Source organism: Phaethon lepturus, unplaced genomic scaffold, assembly GCF_000687285.1.
Source record: "Phaethon lepturus isolate BGI_N335 unplaced genomic scaffold, ASM68728v1 scaffold371, whole genome shotgun sequence".
NCBI classification, from domain to species: Eukaryota; Metazoa; Chordata; class Aves; order Phaethontiformes; family Phaethontidae; genus Phaethon; species Phaethon lepturus.
This window is the reverse complement of record NW_010518288.1, coordinates 65,470-92,054: the sequence shown is the minus strand read 5'-3', so window position 1 is coordinate 92,054 and position 26,585 is coordinate 65,470. Positions and strand designations below refer to the sequence as shown.

Genomic DNA, 26,585 nt, shown 5'->3' with positions numbered 1-26,585 from the left:
TTGCAGGGTAATAACATAGTATTGCTCTTATCATTTCCCCCTTCCTTTTGCTCCCTGTACCTCTGCTCTCCAGAGGGATATTGAAGACCCCATGGTACGAGACAGTTGTGCTTTCAGCTTGGTAGGTTGATGATGATTTGGGCAATTGTACCTGGGTCTCAGAAAAATGGTGCTGAAGAAAATGGCCCGATATGATAGTATCCTTAGGAAGTCACTTTGGGGAGGATTAAACATCAGAAGTCAGTGCTGGCGAGGTAACCCCACTTCTCTGACACACAACCCCGCAATGCAACTTGACATAACGTGAGTTTTCCTTCTCTGTTTTTGAAAAAAAAAGAGTGAAGACAGCTCACTTTGCGGCACTCTCTCTAACACAGAGAAATACAAGCATCTCTCAAATTTTGGATGAGTGCTGAAGAGTTGATGTTCATGAAATTTCCTGACAGGCTCAGAGTAATGATATATTGTAAATAGCATTTTGCAGTTACTCCTATAATGTCTCCAGCAAGAGACTTATCAACAGTAATAACGTTATCTTTAAAAATACGTCTTTAATTTGGAGTTCGTTCCAGTGGTAGTAAGTGGTTTAAAGCCTTATCTGCAAAATAATAGCATTTATAGTAATGCCTAATTAACATCAATTCTTCCTTATCAGCTTATTTTCATATGTTGCCAAATGAGCATTGAAATAATCACATTTTCATTCCCTACCTCCTTACCAATGCAAAGCAGACACATAACATGTAGCACTCTTCTGACAAAGTCTTAGGTGGAGAAAATCCCCACGTTCCCCTGCAAAGCATCTTCCAAACTAGAGAAACTGTATAATGCAATTCATGATCTCCAAACCTGAACTCTGTAATGAAAGGAAGAGGGAGTGACAAGCTTTAGGGTATTTGTCTCTTCTGATCAGCTCTATGTTTTTGTAAGGAAAATTGAACTGCAGTTGCTAATATTTGGCTTTGGGAACCTTCTGTTTTCAGGAAGCCAGTGAATTTCCCACAAGGACAACAGTACATTCAGGCTGTTCTAAAATATTCAGGTTATATTCCAAAATAGGCAGATCACCAGATTAATTTTTCTGATGAGTCACACTATTGATCAAATCCCTACATGACACTTTTAACTTATTTTGAGAATGGAGTTTTTTCTATCATGCTAGTTCATATAAAAAACCTCAGAGTTTTCTTTGACTACCAACTAAGGAATATGTCTCTTAGTCAAAAAGTAGAAATTTTTTGTTTAGTTCTGGTTTAGAAATTGAAGGTTCAAGTTCTTTAGATCTCCCAATGTGTATTAAAAAGTAGTCAAAGAATACTGTTCAAAAAGTAAAGTATAATGTAAATAAACTTTAATATTGGAGAGGTGTTTAAATGAAACATCTGAGGAAAGGAAGGATAAGTTCTGAACCATAAAATTCTTTTTAAGGGAAAGAAATATTATAAAAATCCTTTTAGTATTCCACATCAAGAAGTGAGGCACAGGCCTTATGATGGCTCTATTCTGTGCATGTCTGAGTAAAGGATTTTAGCTGTACACTAAAAATATTTTCAAACCAACACGCTTTCCTTCTACATGCCAAGACCCTTTGGATTACGTTTATCATACTGTAGTCTTTGGCTATAGCATATATATAGGGCATCCCAATTTCTGGGATCAATATCAATCAAAATCAATAACCAGAACTGTATTTCCTTCAGCCCTGAGAGCCAGGCTGCCTCTGAAGCACCAGAATTGCTTTCCAACTCTGGAAGAGGATATTTGTTTGAGAAGCACTAGAATAACGCTAAGCCTCCCCACCAAGCCTCAGGCCAGTTCAAACGTTGCAAAGTCACAGAGGACTCCCTAGAAATATGTACTTTATAATTCCAGCATAAAAGGAGTAAGTTTTTCATGGAAGTCAGAACTTAAAGTGCCAATGCGTCTTCTGCAGGCACCTCAGTTCCTTAGGCCACCAAATCAAAGAAATAGGCCAAAAGTTTTTCCTGAACCCCACCTCCTTGTAGACCACAGGGTGCTGCTCTCCTTCTTGGAGCAGAAGACTAACACAAGCAAGGAAGGCCAGTGGCCCTCAAAGTCATGATCAACTTTTTTACTTACTGTGATGGTAAGTAACCCTGCTCTTTCAGCTGGCATGGATGAAGAGAATACCCCAGATAAGGAGAAATCTGGGATCAGGTTCCTCTAAGCATGGTGCCTCCATGGGACTCCCAGCTGTAGAAGGGTCTGCTCCCTGGGGTTAGGCTGGCTTTGGGGAACGAGCAAAGTCACACAGGGTTTTGCAGGGGCCATGCTTTGCCATGGGACAGCAAAACTGGCCAGGTGTGGAAGGGGCATCCCTGAAAGCTGGCTCTCCCTACGGACAGCCATGCCGGCTGGCAGCCCTGGTGGCAGCAGGAGCCATGCAGCCCCGCTGGGGCGCCCGAGGGGGAGGTTCAGCACTGCTGTGGCTTTGCAGGCACCCTGCAGAACCAACTCCGAGGGAAGGCTGCAACCCAAATACCTCATCCACCGGTAGCTGGAAGGTGACCAAGTCTGGCAATGCCTCAATCCTGCTTTCCGAAGCAGCCAAGTGTGTATGTCTCTATTGGCCTTCACTACTTGTCTCCTCGGGAATATGGGATTCCTGCACCTCCACTAGCTGCTGAAGGTAACATGGTGTTTGTGTGCCCAGAGAGCAACTTCTTCTCATTTTACTGAAGATTATGCTTTCATAGAAAGCAAGGGTAGCTCTACAATGTCTTTGGACATCTGAGTGACAAAGGATAAGGTATGCTGCAAAGGATGTGTGGGAGGAGAAGCTAGATAAACCACAGTGACGCTGTCAAGTATTTGTAATGTTAACATATTACTACAGCAGAAACATAGAAAGTAAAGCAGCTGCCTTACTATTAATATTCAGAGCCAGGGATTTAAACACGTATGCAAAATTGCATATTTGAGTTCCATTTTGTACTAAAGCCAAATTCTCTCGGTCTGGACCTTTGGCAGTACAAAAGTCCCTAAAGGACTACTCCTGACAAGTTAAGATCACTCCATCGCTTTTATCTGCTGTGGTTTTGTAGTACGTTATTTGAAAGGCTGCTAAGGCGGTGAAGAATTGCCAAGAGATAACTGAACCACAAAGGTTGTAATAATAAAGGAGGACAGAGCAAAATTGAAGCTGTACTTCCAGGATTTCCTTGTTATGCGGGAATGTAAGCAAATTTTAACACTGCATTAGCATAGTCCCTCTCCAATTTGTTTTTCACTACAGCTTGTTGCTGAGAGCATTCTTTTGTGTTTCACTCGGTAGGAGACATCTGAAAATGTGTTGTTAAATACCAGAAAAAAAGACTTTTGAAGCACTGCTTTTTCTATGCCACCACCACAGTGTGTTCATTATTCCTGCTACAGGAATAAAAATGTCTGGTCAAATGTATGAACATGTTTAATATAGAGCATTTCCTGATAGTCTAGCTGACTGGCCTATACATAACTTTAAGAAATATTTAATACCACTGTATTAAAATTATATTTTAAGCTTTGAGATTGATGTTTTACCTACACATTCATTGCAGTCCAGAGAAGCTGTAGATGCAGGAGTTGCACTGGTATCTGATCAACTCAATAGAAATATATCTATGTATATATGAATACGTATAAAATTAAGAAACCACATCAATTGTATAATTATAAAAATGTATACATCAGTAAACCATGTAGATTTCTTTTGTATACAAGCAATAATAATGAAAAAAAATAATATGGAACTATAAAGATGCAGTCAACTCCTAGTTAGCCATGGATGGCTTGTTTAAGATGCAGAATAGCTGTACTCCAGAGACTCTAGAATTGTGCATAGCTGGTCCAGCAAGTTTAGTGTTTCAAACACAGAGATGTCTCAGACCCAGCTGTGTTACATCCATGCTTAGCTCAGGGCTAAAAGTTGGCAATTTTGGGCCTTTCTGGGTCATTACCAGACCAGAGCTAAGCTAGTCTCAGGAGGAATTCCTCCGCTTTCTGTCTTCACCAATGTCTTCTATTATATAAGCGACCCTTTTATATAGGGTATCCCAATTCTGTATTGCTTCAGCTAAGAACAGACAGAAACCTCACCTTTTGTATGTCAGGTGTTTAAAGTGATGTCAAAATGCACCAAGAAAGAAAAAAAAAAAAAAAAGCAGAGTTGGGAATAGATTATGGAATGCATTCAAAAAGGGGAAGGAGCTGTATTGTTCACCGGCCTTTTCTATGCCTTTTCTATGCCTGTCATCGTGCTTCACTGTTGTTACACTTAACAAAAAGGCACGGTTGCATTTATATTGTCCCTACACGAACCTCTGCAGAGTTAATAATTTTTGATCCATTTTTAGACATGAACTTCTGGAAGAAGCTCGGAGAAAGGGTTTACCTTTTGCACAGTGGGATGGGCCAACAGTCGTTGCCTGGCTGGAGGTAAGTGTTGGCCATAACCTGGAAATAAATGTGAGTCACATTTATAGGCTGCTTCTGTGTGCTCGTCCTCACAAGTTCTAAAAGGGACTGTTGAAGTTTCCTCCTCCCCCCGCTGTGCCATGAGCATTAAGCAGATGTTGACACTGGATGGTGTAAATCAGAGACTAGAGCTGAAAAAAGTGTGACAGGCCTACATAAGGGGGTGAAGACAGGAAAAAAGGCTTATCAAATGCATTTGAACACCAAATTTTTCAAAACTTGTAATTTCTCAGTCTCTACATATATAGGAGACAGGATTTATGTAGGATGATGTGCTAAGGAGAAAACAAAAATTAGCTATCAAATTTTATTTGAGGTTAACATAGAAGTTACATCTTCAGAAATTTTAATAAATTTATAGAATTTTTAACTTTCTGTCCTTATAAAATGTAATGGGAAAGGGCTCATTTATCTACATATCATTCAGAACAGGAAAAAGAAGTGTTCCTCTTGGCACTTTCACCCAGGATGTGGGAGATCCAAGTTGCAATTTCTCCGATTCGATAGGCAGTGCTTTTATCTCTGAAATCTGATCTGCACAGAGCTCTCCTTTATTTGGAGAACCTAAATGAATGGATTTTGGAACCCATCCAGAGAAACATTCAGCAGAGCTGTCTATCAATTTTGACAAAAATCAAAGAATGTTTTAGGTGAAGGAACTATTTGGAAAATGCTTACCCAGATGCTGAGGGGAGGAGAAGGCAGAAACTAAGGGTGTTCTTATACAAATGCAGTCACTTTTACATGGCAAAGCCTGTATCACTTCAGTGGAGATACAAGCTCTTTGGTGGCTCAAGGAACAGGTGTCTATTCCTTGTCTATACCAAGCATCTTTATGTATTCCCAGCTATTCTCATGTCTGCTATATCATTCATTGATCATTAGATAGAATTTGTAGAGTTTTCCCTTCAATTAAAAGAGAAGGTCCCCCTTCAGTGCTTTAACAGGAGTATTTTCAGGGAATAAATGAAGGATGAAGAATGAAAGCAGCTAATGTCTATAAAATTTCTGCTTTGTGTTGGAATTGCTGAAGGTACCTAATGAAAAAGTTGAAATGAAAACTGCAGAAAGGCAGTTCAAGCATTAAGGCATGACCTTGGAAAATGGGGTGGTATCTTCCTTCCCCCCCAAAAAATATCTCTGTTAATACGGAACGTTTGTTAATTTGGCTACTACCTGACTTTTTCATATGACTTTGAGAGTTCTGTAGCCAGATTTGTATCAGTCAGAAATATTGAATATTACAGTCAAAGCTGATTTGCTGGAAACGTGAACATACAAAGGTCTATACATTTCTGAATACTGAGGAAAATCTGCCCTTGATGTCCTCCATGGTGATCCAAAATGCGAAGACATTTCTGACAAGTTAAGCCATTGATTCCTAGCTGCAAAACAGGATATGCTTCCCACTGTCTCAGAGAGAGGCTGTAAAGAGAAATTGGTGTCTATGAACTTCTGGGGAAATATGATGAGAGCACCAGAGGAAAGCCCGTGAGGAAGTTCATGTTGCAGTATTCAATGCAGACTGAATACTGATGATAAAATATATGAGGGCAGAAGTACTGAATTTATTCAGTGAGCATCAGTGCGTTCAGGGAGCAGATGGACACTGCGTGCATTTCATACTCTTCTGGGGACAATATAGTAAGTGACCCTTGGACTAAAAAAAGAAATTAATATTAAAGGAGACAAAGGCCCAGATTAAAGAAGTATATGTGATCACAGTTGTGACATTTCCAAACTTTTCAGGGCTAACTTTTCAGCCTTAGCATTTATTCTGGCTATTTGTATGTAGTACAGACATAGTTGAGATGTATTTTAAGAACTGTGGGTTTTCTTAGCTAATTCTGGAAAAGCATATCAATCTTGATATCTGGGTTCTCTGCCTAGAACAATTACCATGCCCTCTTTTTAGAGACGGTTTTCATCTAACTGCATTTTCTGGTAGAGACAGCCAGCTGTTTGTTAAAGAACTAATTTACCTAATGAGCGGCGGCAAACATTTGAATCTATTTCTGCAAGGTGAATAACTCCCAGTACTTATGCTTTCCTGCTTTTCAAGTGCATGTATGAAGAAAAAATTAATGTCAAATTAAATGAGACTATTAAATACATTTTAAGGCTATGCATAGTTTCCTCATGACCCTTTGTTTAAGCGCAGCTAGGTAATCTGCATAATTTTTTTAAAAAATTTTTTTACTTTCATGAAACTTTGTATTTCGTTACAGTTAGTTGGAATTAGGTCATATTTTTAAGGTTCAGACTAGCATTGGATGGGCTGCACTGGCTCATCCCATCATTCGAAAGGGTTTTTGGAAACACAATGCAGTTGTTCCTCAAGCTCTGTGCTAGATCAGGTGTCAGTACAGAAAAGCCTGACTGAACTCTTTTGGAATCTGACATTCAAGCCTGTTTTCTCTGTGATGTAAAAGTGATCTAACAGCTATATTTTCAACAAATATTTCCCAGATAAGGTATAAAGCTGCGCTGTGAGAAAATAAATAAAAATCCTTTCAGTTTGTCTCTGCCTTCCAGATTTACTGGTGAATTTACTGATGGGATAGTTTTAATAATTTCTTTGCCCTTGTGTCCTCTTTTAGTAAGCCATTATTAAGAGAAAAATTAAAATAATGAAATCAGCTAATTCGGATGGCCTACTTGAGATGCACAGAGTTCTCGGTAGCTTCATTTACAGTCATAGATGCTCTATCCCACTGAAATTCAAACACAGGTAGTTGTTAATTGCTATCTACTCAGAATGAATTTTTAAAAATATGAAAATGTAGAATATAATGGCTACTATCACATAGTATCACTGCATTGTATCTTGATGGACAGATTTCTATTTCAGAAACAGTATAACAGAATAAGATGCTACTACAAGCCATTAGTAACTAATCAGTACGTTTGAAAAGTGCTTTTGACAATTTATATTTGAAGGAATATTATATAGGAGTACAGTGAAGTACAACAGATCTATACTTAACAAAATCAGGTAGCTGTATAGATGTGGGTATAAATTTTATGTATACAGAAATGTGTACAATCAGGTACATTGAAGGTGATGTACAATCAGGTGTACAGTCAGGTACATGGTATCAGTGACAGGTGATTTATGCACTTTGACACTCAGTATCGCAAATAATAACAGCTAATATTAGCTGTTTTGCTGCCCAGTGGAGATGCTTTGCGATACATTATGCTTCGCCATTCCAGTGGGGAGAGCTATATACTAAAAATTGTAATTCACTGCACCAACCCACAAGCAATAGTGATCTGGAAAAGGATGAGGAGAGAGGGCAGGGAAGGGCTACTCTCCAGAGAGAAGTATCTTCTTCTCCCAGGTTTCACAGAGCCTAGCATGCTCCCGGAGCTATGCACCTAGCTAGGTCTGTCTTTGTTTTCCATTGCGTTATCCCCAAAATCTGTGATTATGACATTCACTGCTTATGTCCTCACGCTTTTTGCTATAGCGTAAAATACTTCACACTGTGACAAAAACTTCCCAGATGTATGTATCGCTGCAATGGAATTATCTCCTTTAGGAGCAAGGAGCCCTAGACACCGACAATCATATTAATGAGGCAGCACAAAATGAGAAAGTTGAGAAAACCTGGCAGAATTCATACTGGATAGGCCCCAAGAAAGACTGCTGGGAGCGGAGAGCACGTCTTACAAGAACAGACCAAGTGGGAAGCGAGGGGCTGTCGCTGACCTAGGCTAGGAAGACTGACATAAGGAGAGGAAAAGTGTGAAGTGGGAAGTACGCTTCTTCTAAATCCACAGGAGATGTAGCTGTGCTCACATTTTGCTGCAACTTCTAACCGGTATTTCTAGCTGGGATGTGACACCATACCAGACTGTTCCCAAATTTGCAGTGAGCTCAGTCCTGACTAGGTGGGTTACCTGCGCTCTGCTTGGTTTTTATTTCTACCAAGAAAATAAAAGCTGAGAAGTGTAAGATCGTGCCCCGTGAGTACACCGTGGGGACTAACATGGAAAGAGAAAGAAAGCCATTTTAGTACAACAGTGAAAAAATTACTTAATTCCTGTTGGATTGTTTTCTGTATATGATAAGACTATTCAATGGGCAGTAACACTGACTTGTGCCACTACTTGTTCATTAAAGGCCTGGGAAAGGAGTAGCCCAGGTGATGGAGGCACATAGTTCTGAAAATAATTCAAAGCATCCATGGCTTTAAAGTTCTGGTTACAAGAAAAGCAATAAAAAGAGTTCACCTGAAGCCACGGCAATTTCAAAGGTTCTGAAACAATTTCATTGTATTAAAGACTATACTCATTTGTGTGTGTTACCATGCTTATTCAGATTGATAGGTGCCTTCATGATTAATTTAATTTGAGAAATTAAGCAATGCTTTGGATAAATGTGTTCTTTCAACAGCTCTGGCTAGGCATGCCAGCCTGGTACGTTGCTGCCTGCCGTGCCAATGTGAAGAGCGGAGCTATTATGTCTGCTTTGTCCGATACGGAGATTCAAAGAGAAATTGGAATCAGCAACCCTCTTCATCGCTTAAAGCTCCGATTAGCAATCCAGGAGATGGTATCACTGACAAGTCCATCCGCACCTCCAACGTCCAGAACAGTGAGTCCTGTTCAGCTAACTCTTTCTTCCCCGCTTCACCATGCAGGAGTCTGCAGAGAGACTTTTGTAGCACAAGAGTGGCTCTGTGATAACACACACTTCACAATCGGTGGGAACTGTCCTATGGAGACTTAGAAGGACCTGTTCATCGCTTGCTTGATTGTTGATCACTGGTATTTTTCCTGTAGCAGATATTCTTATTTTTTTAAGTCATGCTTTTGATTAACCTTGATGTTATCAAAATGCTTGGTATTGAGCATCTTATTTGTAATTTTGCCTGTATTGTTACCTTTCTCTTCCTTCAAGCCATCTCTCCCAATCAAATCAGATTGCCTTTCTCTTTTTTTGTTTGTTTCTCTCTTTTTTTCCTTTTTTGGGGGGGGAGGCAATGCAGGAGAGGGGAAAGGTTATGAAGGAACACAGCTCTTTTCCCTTCTCTTGTTCCCATTCCACTTTTTTGCATCCTTTCAAATGCTATCTAATCTAAGTCAGCTGGCTTTAGGTTCTTCATGCTAAAAGCATGAAGCAGTGATTGAAAAAAAAAAAAGCATGAAGAGAAGCAGTGATTGGAGGTAAGAAGGGAGAAGTGGAGTGTGTGCATTTGGTGAGGAAGGGAGAGGGGGGAGAGAGAGAGTGTGGCAGCTGAAGGAAAGGAAGCAAGTAAATAAGAAACACAGAGATACAAGTCTGAAAGGAAAGGGGAATATATCAAAAAGAGCAAGAAAGTGGATTAGGGGACAGTAAGGATGTATGATGTGCTATAGATAAAAAGCAACTTTTAGTGGGAAATGAAGAAAAACAGGCCAAACTGATGAGGAGAAAAAAAAAACAGGATAACAAAAGGGGAGTTTCATGCTGAGGGGCTGATGGTGATCACTATGAGAGAGGCAACAAACGCTGTAACAAAAAAAAAAAAAAGAAAGAAAAAAAATGAGGCTTCATCAGATGGGAAACACAGCATAGAAGTGAAGGAGAAAGACAACTCAAGTAGTGCAGCCCAGACTTCTAGTAGTAAGTTAATAATAATAATTATGTTTATAATAATAACAATAATAATTTGTAATCTCTTATCTTGGTGGAATTAATGGAGAATCTTTTGGTGGAAATTAGAATTGAGGTACCTCTGAGGAGTACCAGATCCACCGAGCTGTGTAAGGACCTGGGCAACAGGACTCTAATGCTCATATTGATTGGCCTTTTATCTTCATGTTGCTGAGGTTCCTTAAATATAGTAGTTCCCCATCTGATATTTTCTCCCCTCAGAACAGATGTATATGTCATAACTATAGTAATTCTATGAACGGTAATGGATTTCACCTAAGTAAAGCCATATAGACTCAACACGATGTTGAATTACTAAACAAAACTCATTTTTATTTTAAAAGTATAAAAGCATATTTCAAAGCATAAGAGCATTGACACTTATGACATGAGAAGACAGTACATTCAAGCTAGAAACATTGGGAATAATTTTGCCTTGTTTTTTTAATTCTCCCTGAGTAATTGGCAGCGCAAGGCTGCCCTGCACTGGAATGTGCGCTTTGGAGTCCCAAGTCTTTCTGCCTCCTCTCTTTCTCAGGAGAGGAGTTAATTTACCTCAGCTCTCAAGAAAATGTAGCAGATTTCCACACCCGCTCCCTTTCTCATCTCATTGTCCTTGTAAGAATCTGACTGAAAACAATAGGATGAAGAAAAATAGTTTTGCAAGTGAATTCTCTTGACATTTTTGATTTACAGAAATGTGGGGGAAGTAAACATAATTTAGATTACAATATGAGCGTGTGATGTGTGCAGAATATTTAGGCTGGAAAATCTTTCATGAGTGAAGCTTACCTCCAGACAGAGCTGTGAGCTAAAGGTTGTATTTGCCACTTGTGTGTGAAATGCAGCTTTAATTATTATTCTTTCCTTTGTGACGGTGCTCTGCCGGATTTCATCCATCACTTCTAGTTGAAATACTCCATCGCGTCTGTTCAGAATCCTCTAACAAAAGACACAAAACAAGTTGTCTAAAGTTGTCTCTAGTTGCAGCTCGGTAGAGGCAAGATCGTGGTTGTGCTGATGGTGATGCTATACGCTGTTAACTTACAGTGGTGCTGCCTTTCTTCTTTACCACTGCTTACCTAATGCGGATCCCACCTGCCTCCCTGCGGGCCTTGTCCATAGCCCTCAGGCAATGTTTGGGTGACCCATGAAGAAATGGAAAATCTTGCTGCTCCGGCTAAAACGGTTAGTCTTCCACTTCCATTTAAAATTATTTCGGCGCTCAAAAGAGAATTGTATCTGCTTTAACAAAGGTGCCGCATCTTCAGTAGGATGCTTCCCAAGCATGCCATTAGAAAGCCTCAGGGAGTAGTAAAATGGAATTTAAGTAACAGTTACATAATTTCTCAGCAAGAGAGAAATTGTGATCACAAAAATTGTGTGAACCTAAAACCAGTGTTGGAGTTTTACAGCACATGATAGTTTCACTGCCAGTGTGAAACCTCATTTAGTGAAATGAAATTGTTGCGGTTATATGTGCGACATTTCCCCTGTACTCTGCTCCCTAGTACCTCTTCTAAATATAGTTTTATATCTGCTGAAATAGAAAGAAATAATAAAGACTTGAGAATGGTGCATTACATAACTCAGTGTTTTCATTAATGCAGAGTCTCTCATGTCCATGCTTGTGTACTGATGCTCTTTGATTTAGGGTGTATGGACTTTGTCATTTATTTATTGATTTTTGTCAAACCTCTCCCGGCTTTGGGGGGGGACATAATTAAATATTAATATATTTTATTCACTAGTTCTGACTTTTTTATTTTGCTTGGAACATATGTTATTTTAGGTTTTGTTTTTAGCATTACATCATAAAAAGTCCATAACAGTGCTTATAAAATATGATACAATCCTACAGTAAGATGTCCGCAAAACTTATCTTCAGTTTGGAAAACTTTATAGTCAGCCCAATCCATAAGTGGTGGGGGAGGTATGAAGCTAAATTTTGATGCAATACAGACTTATTTCTTAGAAATTTATGCTTGCTTTACTATTTTAAGTTTTCTCATGAACATTTGTGAAGCAGATTCTCATCAATAATTTTTTTTACAACTGACCTCATTTTTGATTTTATTATTATTGGTATAACAACAAGTATAACAACACCCAACTGACCAGAAATAGAGTTGATCTTGTTTAACTGGCCAGCCAGCAAAATACAGTTTTGCCATAAAAAAAGTTATATAAAAAGCTCCTTTACAATACATTCACAAGAAGACATCTTTTTATTCTGAATGTTGCAAAGTCTAACTAGAAATAAAAAATGGCATCTCTAATGCCCAACTTTGTAAGTCAATGGTTGTGTTTTGATTGTGAAACCATAAAAAGTATTTAAAGATAATGCTGCAAAGTTTCACCAAGATCCAATGATTTTATATCTCGAAAACTTAGCTAGATTTGCCCTACTAAGATTTTATCATTTTGGTCTTGTAATTTTTAAGGTAGGTTAGCTCAGGGCATTGCCGCTGACTGGAGTTATTTTATCAGTATATTTTACACGTACATTTTCATTTATACTAAGACTAACATACACAGGAAAACCACAGCGTTTTGTAACTCATTTTCATTGTCTTTTTACCTGCTTTGCTAATTGCTTCCTGCGGATAACACAGAAAGAGTCTGAAGAAGGCAGCTGGGCTCAGGTATGGCCCTTTCACATAGTTGGTTTTTAAGGGAAAGCTAATAATGATGTAATTAACAGTTTATCAATATGCAGAGGGGAGTATAGTATTGTGATAATATCTCAATGATTGAATTACCATTTACACATTTTAGAGTTCTTCTCATACAAAGAAAATATTCTCTGGACAGGTTTGCTAGGTAAAGCACAAAGAGGTAGATATGCTGTAAATAGTTTTATTAAAAGAAATGGCTACATTCCAGAGACATCTTCTACCTCCCAGCCCAATCTAGAAAAAATCTTTTCCTCTTTTTTGAGAATGGGCTAATAAAATATGACAACAGTTTGAGATCTAATGTTTCTAAAATTACATCAGATATTTTTAGAACAATTGTATAAATCACACCCAAGTATCAGTCTACAAATAGACTTGTATAATTAGGAACAAATTTTTTTACTTTCATTAGACTATCAATTACATATATTTTTCAACTTCCTTCTCTCTCTCTAATATGTGTACACTTTTACACAATTTTACTGTCTTTACTTACGGCATTCTGTTTCTCTTCAAAATTCACAAGAATGAGAGATGAGGGGACTATATTTTCCCCCATAGAAAATATAACCAGCTCACACTGTGTTATCCTTTTGCCTATAGTGACAGGAGACATTAAAAACAAAACCAAAAAGATAGTTAGGCTTGACAGTGGTGCTCAAAGCTGAGCAGGATCCTGTAGAGGAGGTGTTAATCTTGCAATTTATGAGGTCTCTTTTGTGTTAAGTTTTAGTAATACAAAATAATTGACAATAGTGAGATGTAAAATCTACCTATTTTGCATCTTAATTATGCAGCCCACATAATAACAGCTCACCATGCATGTGTTTTTTTCCATATACTTTCTTCCTTATCCTTTTGACGTTTCAGCTGAACAATGAAGTAGCTTAATGCCTAAATGCTAGCTTCTAGGAGGAATTGGGTTCTCCTATCTTAAAGAATTAATTTATTGAGTTCCACATATGAAGCACTCTAGGTTTAAGCTATTCAAAGCTGAAAATATCTCATTAATATAATGTATTTGGTCACCTGCTGTGACTGGTGGTGAACATGATTTAGGGTGACAAACAACTGAAATTAACTTTTAGTCTCAAAAGGACTACAGGTGTGTAACCATGAAGTGTCATTAGATCCTATTTAGGAAATCCTAGTCCCTACTAAGCAGTGACGCTTCAGTTGATTCCCTGGGGCCATGTTTGTATTACCAAGTTCAATGTAGGATTTGCCTAGCATAAATATTCTAGAAGGTTAATTGAAAGCGAGTAAGATTATGAAACAAACACATTTTGATTGTGTAATAAGTTTGCTTGCATTTAAAACTCAGAATTGAAACTACATTTTTTTTTAATTGCAAAAAAAATGCTTAAAATTTACAAAGGTAGAAAACAAGACACAACTGGCAAAACTGCTATCAGTAAAGAACATCTCACTGGCGTCCACCTCCAATGTCAAAATGATATAAAAATGGATTTTTTTGTGGTTTTAGACTGGATATCTAAGCTGGGAAGTCTCACTAGAAACAAGCACAGCAGACAGATATTCTGTCTTCAGTCTGGTGCAACCTTGAACAAACCCAAGAATTTATTCTCCCTCTCCCTTTTTTTTTTCCCCCCCTGTAGACCCTGGCTTACGGTGATATGAACCACGAGTGGATAGGTAACGAATGGCTCCCCAGTCTGGGTTTACCTCAGTACCGAAGTTATTTTATGGAATGCCTGGTAGATGCAAGGATGTTAGATCATCTGACAAAGAAAGATCTGCGTGTGCACTTAAAAATGGTGGATAGCTTTCATCGGTATGTTGGCATAAAGACTACACCTATGAAGATGTTTATGTGTCTGACCTAGTGCTCAGTGCTGCACAGAATAAAACCACTTACTTTCTGTTGTTCTGGTGTGGAAAACCACAGAGAAAAGTGAGTGCCCAGTGTCAGAAATCTGAATTGAGAGAGATTCCTTGAGTAATAGCAACTGCATTGCAATTATGTCTCTCAAAACTAAGATACTGGTACAGGTAAATTTCATAATGAGCAGGGAACCATTTGTAAATAAAGCCTTGACAATACAGCAACAGTAATAATTTATTAAGTGGCTTAAAGTATCAGAAAATGGTAGAATAAGATTTGACGCCCTGAGATCTCATCATAATGAAAAGCTATTGTGTGTAGCACAAAAGCTGTTAACAGTACAGGCAAATTGACAGTTGTTTCAGTTATCTAGAGATATAGCCAGGAAGCTAAATTGGAAATATGGAAATAAAGGCATTTAGACTTTAGGGAGAATGATGTTTATGTGACAAGAAGTGGATTTTTTTTAAGGTACTGTCTGATTTGTCACTTTTTTGAGGACTAATTTGACAACAGCTCACAAGGGCTGACCTTTTCTGAGTACGATTTTTAATGTTTTGGGTTTCTTATGCTAGCATGTTTATTCAAACATACTCATTTTGATTTTGTCCATTTTATTTTTTAAGTCTATAGAGTTGTTCTAATGGTTTTGCCCTCCCCTCTGTCCTCAAGATTTGCTACATAGGCATCATGAAATACCTCATGTGAAATGCAGGAAAGACATCCTACCTATGTTCCTATCTTCAAGATTATCTTTATTAACTCTGTAAATGTTTCTCTTTAAATAACAGAACAAGCTTGCAATATGGAATCATGTGTTTAAAGAGGTTGAATTATGATAGAAAAGAACTGGAAAAGCGAAGAGAAATGAGTCAGCATGAAATAAAAGGTGATCGTTCCTGGGAATGAATACTGGGGATGTTTCTTCTTTTGAAGCTTGACACTGTTAAGCCCTTGCCATGCCATTTTAGCAAGGCATTTAAGCATGCGCTTTAAGTAAAGCTAACGTATTTGCGTCTGTCTTCAGATACAAAATATCTCCTTAAATTAGGCACAGTTAAGTACTTTGCTAAATTGGGGCTGCAGTTCCAAACGGCGGTTTCATACGTACACTTTGCTAAATCGGCTTCTGGGGACAGACCGTATCCTACCCTCTTTCAGTCTCAGAAGCAGAAGGCCAAATAGCCTGCAGCTCAGTGGGGTGTGCTGGGGGCCAAAGTGGGAAATAGGAGCACTCAGGACCCTAACACTGTGCTCCTGCTTTTGAAAACCATTGCCTTTGATTTCTTACTTCAAAATGTGTTTCATAGAACATGTTGCTTGGAGGGGTGGTCTCTGAGGCAGTTGGTATATAAGAATAGTTCCTAACAGAACTGGCCTTATTAGGAGATTTAACAGCTGATCTGAAAGTATTTTGCTGTGTGAAGCTCTCTAGAGCAGTTGCAGGCTCACTGCATGGTTCCTCTTATATAGAACAATTACAGTTGTTGGTTGTTTCTATTATCATAAGTGAATCCTTTGATTCCCTTAAGCATTTCCAGCTCTAGCAAATACTAATACTTCTCAAGCACAATGGTGATTGGAAGAGCTAAAAAAAAAAAGACGGAATTAAAAGGGGGAACAGCTGCAGTGAAAGTGCATTTGCTCAAGGCAGATGATGGCATGCACTAATGCAAAGACTTTTTCTTGTATGTGGAGGCATCAGTGTCAGTCAGGCTGAGTGCGTATAGCTGAGACTGACAAGGGGGAATTGGGTGTTGGTATCAAATTCTGGTGTTGCTTCAATGCTAGTCACCTCTAGCACAAGGGTAATAACCCACAGCCTCCTTCACCCAACCTTCACCCTGTCATGCATTGGTCAGTTAGATATGGTCCGAGGTGGGATTTGGGCTCGGTGATCCCTGGCTGCCATGCTTCAGCTGATCCTGACCCCAAAGCCTGGGATACTCTTGGTCAGGTGATGAAGAATGCCTGCTCGCAGAACAGCTACATTAGCTGGACTTCTAAAAGTTCAGGAAAAACCTTCATCACTTAGTAACATAAAACTCAGCATTATGATCCCCACTCACAAGTAGAAGGATCAGTATAAGTAACTTTCTTTTATCTTACAGGCAGGGTAGGATACTTTTTTGGTAATAGCCAAATCCTCAAAAATGGTTTCCTAGCTCGTTTTGTTGCCTTAGCTTTGTAATTGGCATGGACCTTAACCATGACCATGGTCAACCAGCGTTCTGAACTGAAAATAGTTTTAGTCTCTAAAATTGTGAACTCATTATTTGCTTTACAGCATGTTATAAAATGGTAGGTGCTGACCAGACTCTCAAAATATTTAATAAAAAACTCTCAAGTGAAGCCTTGAGGAATGGATAATTCTCCTGCGCCCTTGCACTGTTAAACTGTAAAATCTTGCCTAAGAATTGAAAAGGGTACCTATAGGAGGTGGGAAGAATTGTGCTCTGGAGATGCCCTCTGCAGGCACCTTTCTCCTTTGGAAACATTCTTTAGAATAAACATTTAACTCGAAGGTAGCTAAAATCACACAGGGTTTTGAATAGGCAATATTAAAGCTATATGAATAGTTTGCTGGCATTCCTCATTTAAGAAATAGAGCACTATGATGTCCACAGTGCATGCACAACTACATGCATGCTCCTGTACAGTTTGGAAGTTATCGGGTACCAGAAGACTGAAGCAGTGTTATGTCCTTACAGATGTGCTGGTATGGAGCAATGATCGAGTCATACGCTGGATACAAGCTATTGGCCTCCGAGAATATGCAAATAATATTCTAGAAAGTGGTGTACATGGTTCACTTATAGCACTGGATGAAAACTTTGATTACAGCAGTTTAGCTTTATTATTACAGATTCCAACACAAAACACCCAGGCAAGTTTGCTCACGCTATTTCGGGTTAATCTGTACCCATTATTGCCTTTATTAATCTTCAACCATTTTAATTTTTTACTTTGGTTATCTCTAGGCACGGCAGATCCTTGAGAGAGAATACAACAACCTTTTAGCACTAGGAACTGAAAGACGACTTGAGGAAGTAATTAATTTTATTTTCAGTATTTACAAAATATCACGGTAAAATATAAAAATCAAATTGAATGCATGAAGACATGTTAACTTGCAAATTGTTAAAGAGAGTCAGATATAGCTTTAAGAACAAATTAGGAAATGCCAGTCAAGGTTTTTAAAGTAACCTCAGTATGGCTACATATTCATATCATTTTGGATGCTAAATTTGGCAATACACTCTTACCCTAAGATGAACATTTTCCATAGAGGAAAACATGCAGAAAAGGAATGGAAGTTTCACTGGCCAGAGAAAGTGTTGGGGAGGCAGATGCCTGTGCAACCTATTCTTTAGGGCACTTACACCCTTTCTTTAAAAATAAAGAAAAAAAATGGGGTTTTGGTGGGGGTTTTTTTGGCTCTTCAAAGTTAATCAATATGTAATAGGGTGGGATTTGGGGCAATTATCTACGATGGGGAATCTCAAATTTACCTACGGAAAATATTCCTCTTAAGGCAAGAGTCCAGTGCAAAAATGTTCAAGTCCTGGACTTCTGCTCATGAGGATGAATAAAACTTTTAAGGACTTGCTGAAAACGTGAGATCCTATGAATTCTGTGCATGCACATGAGTGTTTAGTTCTTTATTAGCACTTTACATAAGCCTCCTAATGCAGTAACCACTGCACTTTCTATGACTGTATTTGGAAGAGTTCTGACTTTTAAGAAAGTTCTACTTTAGCTGATACTAAAACCCTCTACTATATCGAGCCAGAGATTTAAGAAGAGTTTTCCACCCTGGCATTTAAAATTTCTAAAGCATTTACTTTTACAAGAGCATCTCAAATGCATTGCAGTTACCAGATGCAACGCAAGAGCAGGGTAGTTGTGGAATACATTTGACAGTGAGAGAGAGGAGCAGACATAATCAAAAAAATGTCATTTTGCTTTATCAAATACAACTGTGTGTGTTGACAGAGCGATGACAAGAACTTCAGACGTGGCCCCTCCTGGCGACGACAGTTTCCTCCGCGCGAGGTTCACGGGATCAGCATGATGCCCGGCTCCTCGGAAACGCTGCCAGCTGGGTTCAGATTAACCACAACATCAGGGCAGTCACGGAAGATGGCGACTGATGGTATGCAGTCATTTCTGCCCTTATTGTTGAAAAGCAAGAGGCTTATTTTAATATGCTAAATTGACTTTTAGTGCATGTCTGTTTTGCACCAGAACGGCTGCGTTCACGTAACTAGGATGAATGGAGTCTGGGAGAGAATTAGGGAATGGAAAAGCACTGACTTGGCATACTATTGATTTTTTCAGGTTTACTTCAGACTGTCAGTGTTTATTTAAGGAAGAAAAAAAAAAAAGCCATCTAGCCCTTCTAGAACTGCAAAGGAAACATTCAGAATTACTTTACTTCCATCTAAGATTGCATACAATATCTAAGCAAATTTTTCAGCTCATTCACCTCTCTAGCAGGTGGAGTGTATTTCAGAGAATGAACGTAGAAAGAGCTATCTATCACCTTTATTTTCCTATTTGACTTTCAAACCAACTAGCTTAACTCAAGTTGCTAACAGTTCTTAATAGTCAGATGGGTGGTATAGTTAGCTAATACTGAATTTCAGGTACTAATTTGAGTTTACTGCGTACCAGTCGTAATTTTCTCTGGAAATCTTTTAATTTCCAAAAGATGCACTAACTCAGCAATGATTGGAAAAGTATCAAGCAGATCATAATTAAAAAATAAGTAAAATTTAAAAATCATTGTAAGAGGGCGAGGAGAGGGGACAAATCCCATTACAGCTATTCCTTCAAGTATATGGATGATAAAGCCATGTATACCTGCCTGAAGTTCTGATAAGTACCAGGATGCAGACTGGCCCATTTCAAATATCGCTGTTTATTTCCTCATGAAAGAATCTAGGTCTATGGATAGACTTGTCTCAAAGTAATTTAATACACTACTTGTAGTGATTACATTCTGTAACTCTTGAATGAACTTGGTATGACAATATTGCCATCTAAATTCCATTAAAGCCATCTAAATTTCATTAAAAGTTCTCACCTATAAAAATAATACTTTATAGTTGCAGTTACAAATGGAATAATTTACTGATTGCATCACTGAATTACATTGACTCCACTGCTCATGTACATGCTTTGCTTTTAATCCTGCACATTTTGGCAATGATGAAGCTGTAAGACAAGAATCCATTCCAAGGAAAATGTAATAGCTCCCAAGGCATTTCCATGGCCCACATTACTGTAGTAAAGAACTTCACAAACATTCATGGATTTCATATTCTAGCCATGCTACAAAGTAGAAGATATTATTCCCATTTTACAGATGGGGAACTAAGGCACAAAGGAGATTTAGTGATATACTTGAGGTCTTCCAGACAGTTTATTATTGAGCTGGGTACTGAACTCAGTAGACGTAGAGGTAGGTAGCTTTGAAGACCTACATCTTCATCCAGGATTTGTCTTCCTATCTCCCAGTGCTAAGAATGCTACAGCGTTTAAACAGCATGATAGGTACAATATTAGGACTTCCAACTGAGGTTTAAACTGTATTCACTTAAAACAGATTTCAACAGACATGAAGAAACTCTGCCTTCTGAACTAGGCCATGCCCAGATCCTGTCATAGAAAGCCACAGAGCGATTTAATAGCCACCCTTCCAGTGGGAAGCAGAATGATTTATTTTCTTCATGATTCTAAAGAGGTTCTGGTTTGTTTCTTTTTTTTTTTTTTTTTTTTTTTTTTTGCAATTTGCAGTTGCTTCATCACGACTGCAGAGGTTAGACAGCTCAACAGTTCGCACATACTCATGCTGACAAGGCCTAGCAAAGAAGCCAGCACTGAATTGTTGTGAGTATTCATAAGGGGCCATCATGAAAGTTCTTTGTAACTGTACACTACACCCGATATTTCTTGGCATTATTTAAGCAAGAGCCAGCATGGAGCAGAGGACCTAACTCAGACTCACTGGGGTGGTCATTTGATCATGACAACGTTCTCAAGCTCAGTCCAGGAGACACTAGGCTATTTTCCCCATCGCAAACAGCAGGTTCTTTCTGCTGAAACCACTTTAGCAACACAGAAGTTTCCAGACCTTTTTTGTTCCTGTTCAGATGCTAGCTCCCCAACCACAACATATTTTGTATGCTCTCAAACTTAAAAGCTAGAATTGGGGAGGCAGCAGTAGGCACAGGGAGTAAATTTACTTTATGAGAACTTGAAGAGGTTCTAGCAGAAGCTAGGGAGAGAGGGGAAAAAACCCAAACCAAACTAGTAAAGTGAAAGAGATTTCCTTTTTTTTTTAAATGAGAGATATGGCTCAATTTAGAACATCACATAGCTGCATAAAGCTAGAACAAAACTTCCCCTATACAGAACATCTTCCAAAGTTATTTATTACAGAGACTCTTGAACTTCTCAAATCTTTCAGAATTGACCAGTGACCAAGAAAGGATATTCTGAGCTGGATGCAACTTTGGATCAAACTGAGTACTCGAATTCATGTTGCATTTCTCACCACTTACCTTTTGAATATGTCTATGAATCTCAGAGACTCACTGCTCCAGAGTTCTGCGGAAATACATCATTTTCTGCTGCATCACAAGTTTTGCAAAAAATAACAACATGATGAGCGCTTTCATCAATATGGCACCATTTCATGCTAATATTTTCTCCGTAAAACAGTTCTCCATTTAGTTACTCAGGGGATTGTAAGGGAGCTGGAAAAAGTATTTGGATAGCACCAAAACCTCACTAGGCATTAAACATGCTTCAATAGCTGTTACATATTGTAGTCATGACATGCCAGGATCTACAAAAAAGTCCTTTTTTTGAGATTCCCAAGACTGGGAGAGGCTTGGGGCCACTGAGATCTTACTAATTCTGGACAGGTTTAAAAAGTGCTTAGGAACAGCAAATGTTACCAGTGGAAAACATAGATTGCTCAGGATTCTACTGATGACATGAGCCTTACTTCATAGATCTTCAGAAGACTGTAAGAGTATAAAATCTTATTCTAGTAGAAAAGGGAACTTTTCATGCCATCACTGAAAAATAAGCACAGGAGATTCTCCCCCCCCACACAGGTGAATTTAGCAGCTGGTCCTACAAAGATGATGATGAAGCATGTGATCTATATAAATCTCTGTGTGTGTGTGTGTGTACAGATTACAGCTTTGTGTTCTGTCAGTAAAGTTGATGACAGCACTCTCACTGGGTTCATTGGGGATAGAAACTGATAGCAGAGACGTGTATCTTTTCTCCTATATGCTTCAGAATTGCAATGTTGAAGCAATAAAGTATGACCAAGAAATTAAGTTCAAACACCAAGCTATCTGTTAGGCCAACAATAATGGGCCAGGCACATGAGGTGATATTTTCCAATAGGTTTGAAGAGTGCAACAAGGGCAGAAATTGAAAATTGGAATGTTAACAAAAATTATCTAAACTGTTTATTCCTACTGTATTCAAAAATTGCCAAAAAAGTAGCAATCCCAAATAGAAGTAAAGTAGCAAACTTTGCTGGCACTATATGTATATGGCAGTTACGTATTTTGAACAAAAAGATGTTTATACAAAGTTATATTCAATTTCTATGGGAGTATTAGTAGTGTTTCAAGTATCAGGGATATAGGTCACATTCATATTTGTTGCTTGTCCACTATTCTGCCAACTACATTCTAATCTGAAATGCTCGAGAGCTCTGTAAGTATTTCAGATTTACATCTAAACTGTATAGGCTAATACACGAGGATGACTGACACTAATATACTACTATTTCTTTTCACTTACCCTATACTCCTCTTAGAGAAGCAACAAGATGATGTGAACTAGAACTTTAGTATATGCGCTGTTCCCAAGTGCAACTTCAAACTGTCATGCAGGTTAGAAACCAAAGAGCAAGTTAAAATAACTAAGCAGCAGAGGGGATAGATAGCTGGCTGAGCTACCACACAACAGCAATATAAAAGAATTTTTAATATAGTAAAGGGGAATATGCATATGAAGAGCAGACTGAAGAGAGAGCAGCAAACGGGTTGCACGTGGGTCAAATGAGAGGGCTGTGATCACAGCAGGCTGCAGATTCTTGCATTCTGCTACCCACAGGGAATGTCAAAGCCTTGTATTTCAAAATAGTTTATGCCAACAATACCAATTGGGTACAGCCTTACAGTGTCAATTCATATGCGTTCAATTTGTGTTCCAGGTATTTTTTTAAACCACCATGACAGGCTGCTAGAAACCATGAATTGACATTCTCAGAACAGTGACATGAGCATACTCCGCGCAGCCCAGTTCGAGTGCGCTCTCAAGATCAGAAATTTAAGAACATTTAAGATTGCTGCTGTCTGGCCATTTAATCTTGCAAAGAAGTTTAGCATAGAGCACATGGGGTGGGTCAAGCTTTCTGCTGTGGTGGCTGTATGTGGCCCAGCTGAGCATCTGCAATGCCGTTACACGGCCAGTGGGTTGGGCAGTCACACTGTCTAAGCTTTCCCAACACTTTTCTCTTCTGAAATGCTTGTCACCACCAAGGCAGAAGGCTCAGCCAAGACAGTTTTGTTGCCACAGGCTGGGGCAATAGAGCATACTAGTTTCACTTTTATTCTAATGAAATTTCAAAAGAGGGTTTTGCAAAATCAACGATGTACTTTATCAATGAAGGGTTCCAAAGAGGATTTGTAAAGACCAATGGATAAGAAGAGTTCCAAAAAGATGTGAATGATAATCTGGAAACAGCTGGTCCATAGCAAAGAATTCGTCAGGGTGGAAAAGGTAAATGCTGTCAAGCTGCAGTGAGCAAGCAGAATTACAGAGTACATCAACAAGGTCTTTACACTTAAAATGTGTGTTCAACCTTGTGCCAAACAGGCAAAGGTCTCCAGATGCAAGAAACTAACCCCAATGCTGAATCAAAACAGCAAGAAAATAACTGTAAAATGAGCATTAGCTGGAGTCTGTTTTGATCTAGGATAAAAATCGGTATACAGCAGTACTTTTAAATGTGTTATTAATAGATTTATTTCGCAGATTTGAAATTAAACAACAAATTAATGTCTCCCTCAAGATACTCAACACCCAAGTTTTAATGACACATGCAATAGCTTACGTAGTGCTATAATATTTTCCAGTGTCATTGCATCCTAGACCAAATTAGAATCAAAGAATCTCGCTAATTAATGTTTGTTTATTTTTTCCCTTAGATGTCATCTCTTTCTTCTACTTTACCTGAAGTGCACTACCACTACTTAGGAAAAAGAGCATTAAAACTCTCTGCGAGAACAGGGTAATAGGGAAGAGAACACATAAGGTTTATCAGACAAACATATATGATGTTCCTTTCATGTACTGGTTAGTTTAAAACAAGAATAAAAAAATACCTAAATTACTACTAAAAAAAAAATAAAGAAAAACAAAACCACCTCCCTTTTCCTCTCAGCATCTCTGTCATCAGAAATTTGGCAGTAGTGCACATCCAAAGCTTTTATCAAATGAAGCCACTCATTTTTACATTGTTCCATCTGTTTTATTGTAAAATACTAGACATTTACGTATTTACTGTGTATGTATTTCTTTTAAAATGTGTAAGTCTTATGTAAATGGATATAAATATGATTTTTTAAAAATAAAATCTATGGTACATGGGGTCTCAGTGCAAACATTTGACAATACAGTGTCAATAATACTGTTTGTATCTTTCCATTCCACCATTTTTACAGTTTTTGGATTGTAACAGTCAAATGAATATGTTTAGCGGAGTTAGAAGCTTCAACATGTTCCTACTGAGAAAATCTGTCAATATTTAAAGCAGAACACCTGCCTCTGATGATGTATAATAGAATGACATAACCTGGAACTGGAGCCAAAATGGACCTCTACAGACAAAATGGAAATGTCAATTATCTATAGAGAAGCACCATGATGGCTCACCTCTTAAAAAACAAATGAACCCAGAAGAACTGTTTACAAAAAAAAAAAAAGAGGGGGGGGGGCAATTTAATAAAACATGATTTATACAAAAACCAAAAACTTTCTTCTATGTTACCTGCGGACCAAGAAGAGATTTTGCTTTACCAAGAGCCACCTTTTCGTTCCAGGATCTTCAGACACCAGCTATCATTGGAAAATTAAATCTAATATTTGCATAGGATCAGATTCTTGTTTCCAGATATGTTCAACAAAGAAAAAGAAAGAAAGGAGAAGCCAAACCCCATTATTTCTTCATTATAACAGGGCATTAGACAGGCTCCTGTCTAATGTTATGCTTTTAGCCAAGATGGCCTTGCTGAGACTTCACAGAAGTCAATTTTATCAGAGGAAATAACTGAAAGACAGAGTGCTTAATATATAGTGTATAAAAGTTTAGAAAAGCAACTATTACCTGCTGTGGCTTTATTTGGTGGTGTTATTGTTGTTTATTCTTTGTTTAAATGGGAAGTTTCAAAGTAAGACCTACTTAATAGTCATTTACCTATTTGCTATTTTTCTGCTGCTTGATCTTAGCTCAAGACCTGTCTTTTAGTTATTTCTTTTAGCAGTTTGACCTGCAATGTTTGCACGTACATAAACATTTGTTTTGTCTATTTTCATTTGGCAAACTTCAGTCAATCAGATGGTGAAAGATTTTTCTCCCCCAATGTCAATAAAAAAAGAATTCAGTGCTATTTGTGTTTTTAAGTCTATTAAGCTTGGTACGTAGTAGCATTAAAATAATTGGATGCGCTTCTCATAGCTAAGTATAAGCACGTTTTGCCAACAGATACGGATTTATTGGTCAGAACCTGCCACGAGAGGGAGCACTGAACTTGCTGATGGGTGCGGTATGACGGCTTGGGTTAGCACACAACCGTGTAAAGACATTGCTCTTTCACGTACAGTTCCTCAGGCTTAGCAGATGTTCCTTCTCCTCCCGCAATCTTCTGTTGGATTATTTTAGTCCAGAATGTCACGAAGTAAAGCAATGCAAACACCATTTTTCAGTGGTTGCAGTATCATTTCAATACATTTCCCCTTGTAAACACTGGCTCCTATTTTAGAGAATTTCTTTTGTAGCCTGCATTGTCACAGCCCATGCTGAAATTCAGGAGGCAGAGGGGAATGAGGTGTGTTGGGGAAAAGAATGAGCAAGATCTTGGGACCAAAGCTGCAGGTATCCTGCCCCAAGAGTACAGCACCTCCAAATTATTGATTTCACAGTGGAAGAAAACAGACCAGAAGAATTAAAAAAAAAAATATTTTAAGAAGAGTATTACTATGACTTCAGTTTTGATCCAAGGCTAACATATAAAATCTCCTAGTACGTCCCTGTCTCTCCTATAAGAGCTGAAGCTTTACTCTAAACAGCTAGAAATTGTGGCTATTCTAGACGTTATCTACTTGGCTCCAACCCTTTCAGTACACTGGGAATAATTACTACATCAACATCTTCCAACCAAGCTTCAGTAACATCCTGACCATTCAAATCTACCCACATGCTGTTTCCCTCTAAAAACAAAATTAGGAAAATCAGTGTTCTCCCATCATTTGTTAAATGGGCTTGTTCTTCCATGCTGATATAACCGGATTGCTGGGCAGCACCAGAGCCCTGCACAAGAATGACTCCTTCTCCCTTTCGCCAGCTCACTGCAAAGCTAAAGCTGTAGACAAAGCATTCTGCAATCACAGCTCCTCAGGAAAAGGCTCCTCTGGAAAACAAAAGCAATGCCCATGAAACAACTATTTTTCCATACTGTACTGCTGCAATGAAGTGGCTTTCTTTGTCTGGCTCGTCTGAACGCTGATGAATGAGACATTTGGCATTTCTGGAATCCTCCACATTACCAGGGTGGTAGCAAAGCGAGTACACCTGACCACTCTGCCCCTCTCTTTTATTCCAGTCTTGATTTTGAAGGATTGG

At 38.5% G+C, this 26,585-nt stretch overlaps 1 protein-coding gene across 1 annotated transcript in view; it reads left to right on the top strand.

Moving 5' to 3' along the window:
- Window positions 1–24,080, top strand: part of PPFIA2 (protein tyrosine phosphatase, receptor type, f polypeptide (PTPRF), interacting protein (liprin), alpha 2) — a 72,819-nt gene extending 48,739 nt beyond the window's left edge. The window contains exons 16-26 of the mRNA XM_010296656.1: window positions 4,356–4,437; window positions 8,879–9,079; window positions 11,246–11,308; window positions 12,736–12,765; window positions 14,418–14,593; window positions 15,436–15,533; window positions 17,356–17,531; window positions 17,626–17,694; window positions 18,641–18,800; window positions 20,447–20,539; window positions 23,893–24,080. Coding sequence (XP_010294958.1) covers window positions 4,356–4,437; window positions 8,879–9,079; window positions 11,246–11,308; window positions 12,736–12,765; window positions 14,418–14,593; window positions 15,436–15,533; window positions 17,356–17,531; window positions 17,626–17,694; window positions 18,641–18,800; window positions 20,447–20,505 — 1,114 coding nt within the window. The 3' untranslated portion in view covers window positions 20,506–20,539; window positions 23,893–24,080. The remainder of the gene's footprint in view (window positions 1–4,355; window positions 4,438–8,878; window positions 9,080–11,245; window positions 11,309–12,735; window positions 12,766–14,417; window positions 14,594–15,435; window positions 15,534–17,355; window positions 17,532–17,625; window positions 17,695–18,640; window positions 18,801–20,446; window positions 20,540–23,892) is intronic.
- Window positions 24,081–26,585: the final 2,505 nt, after the last annotated feature.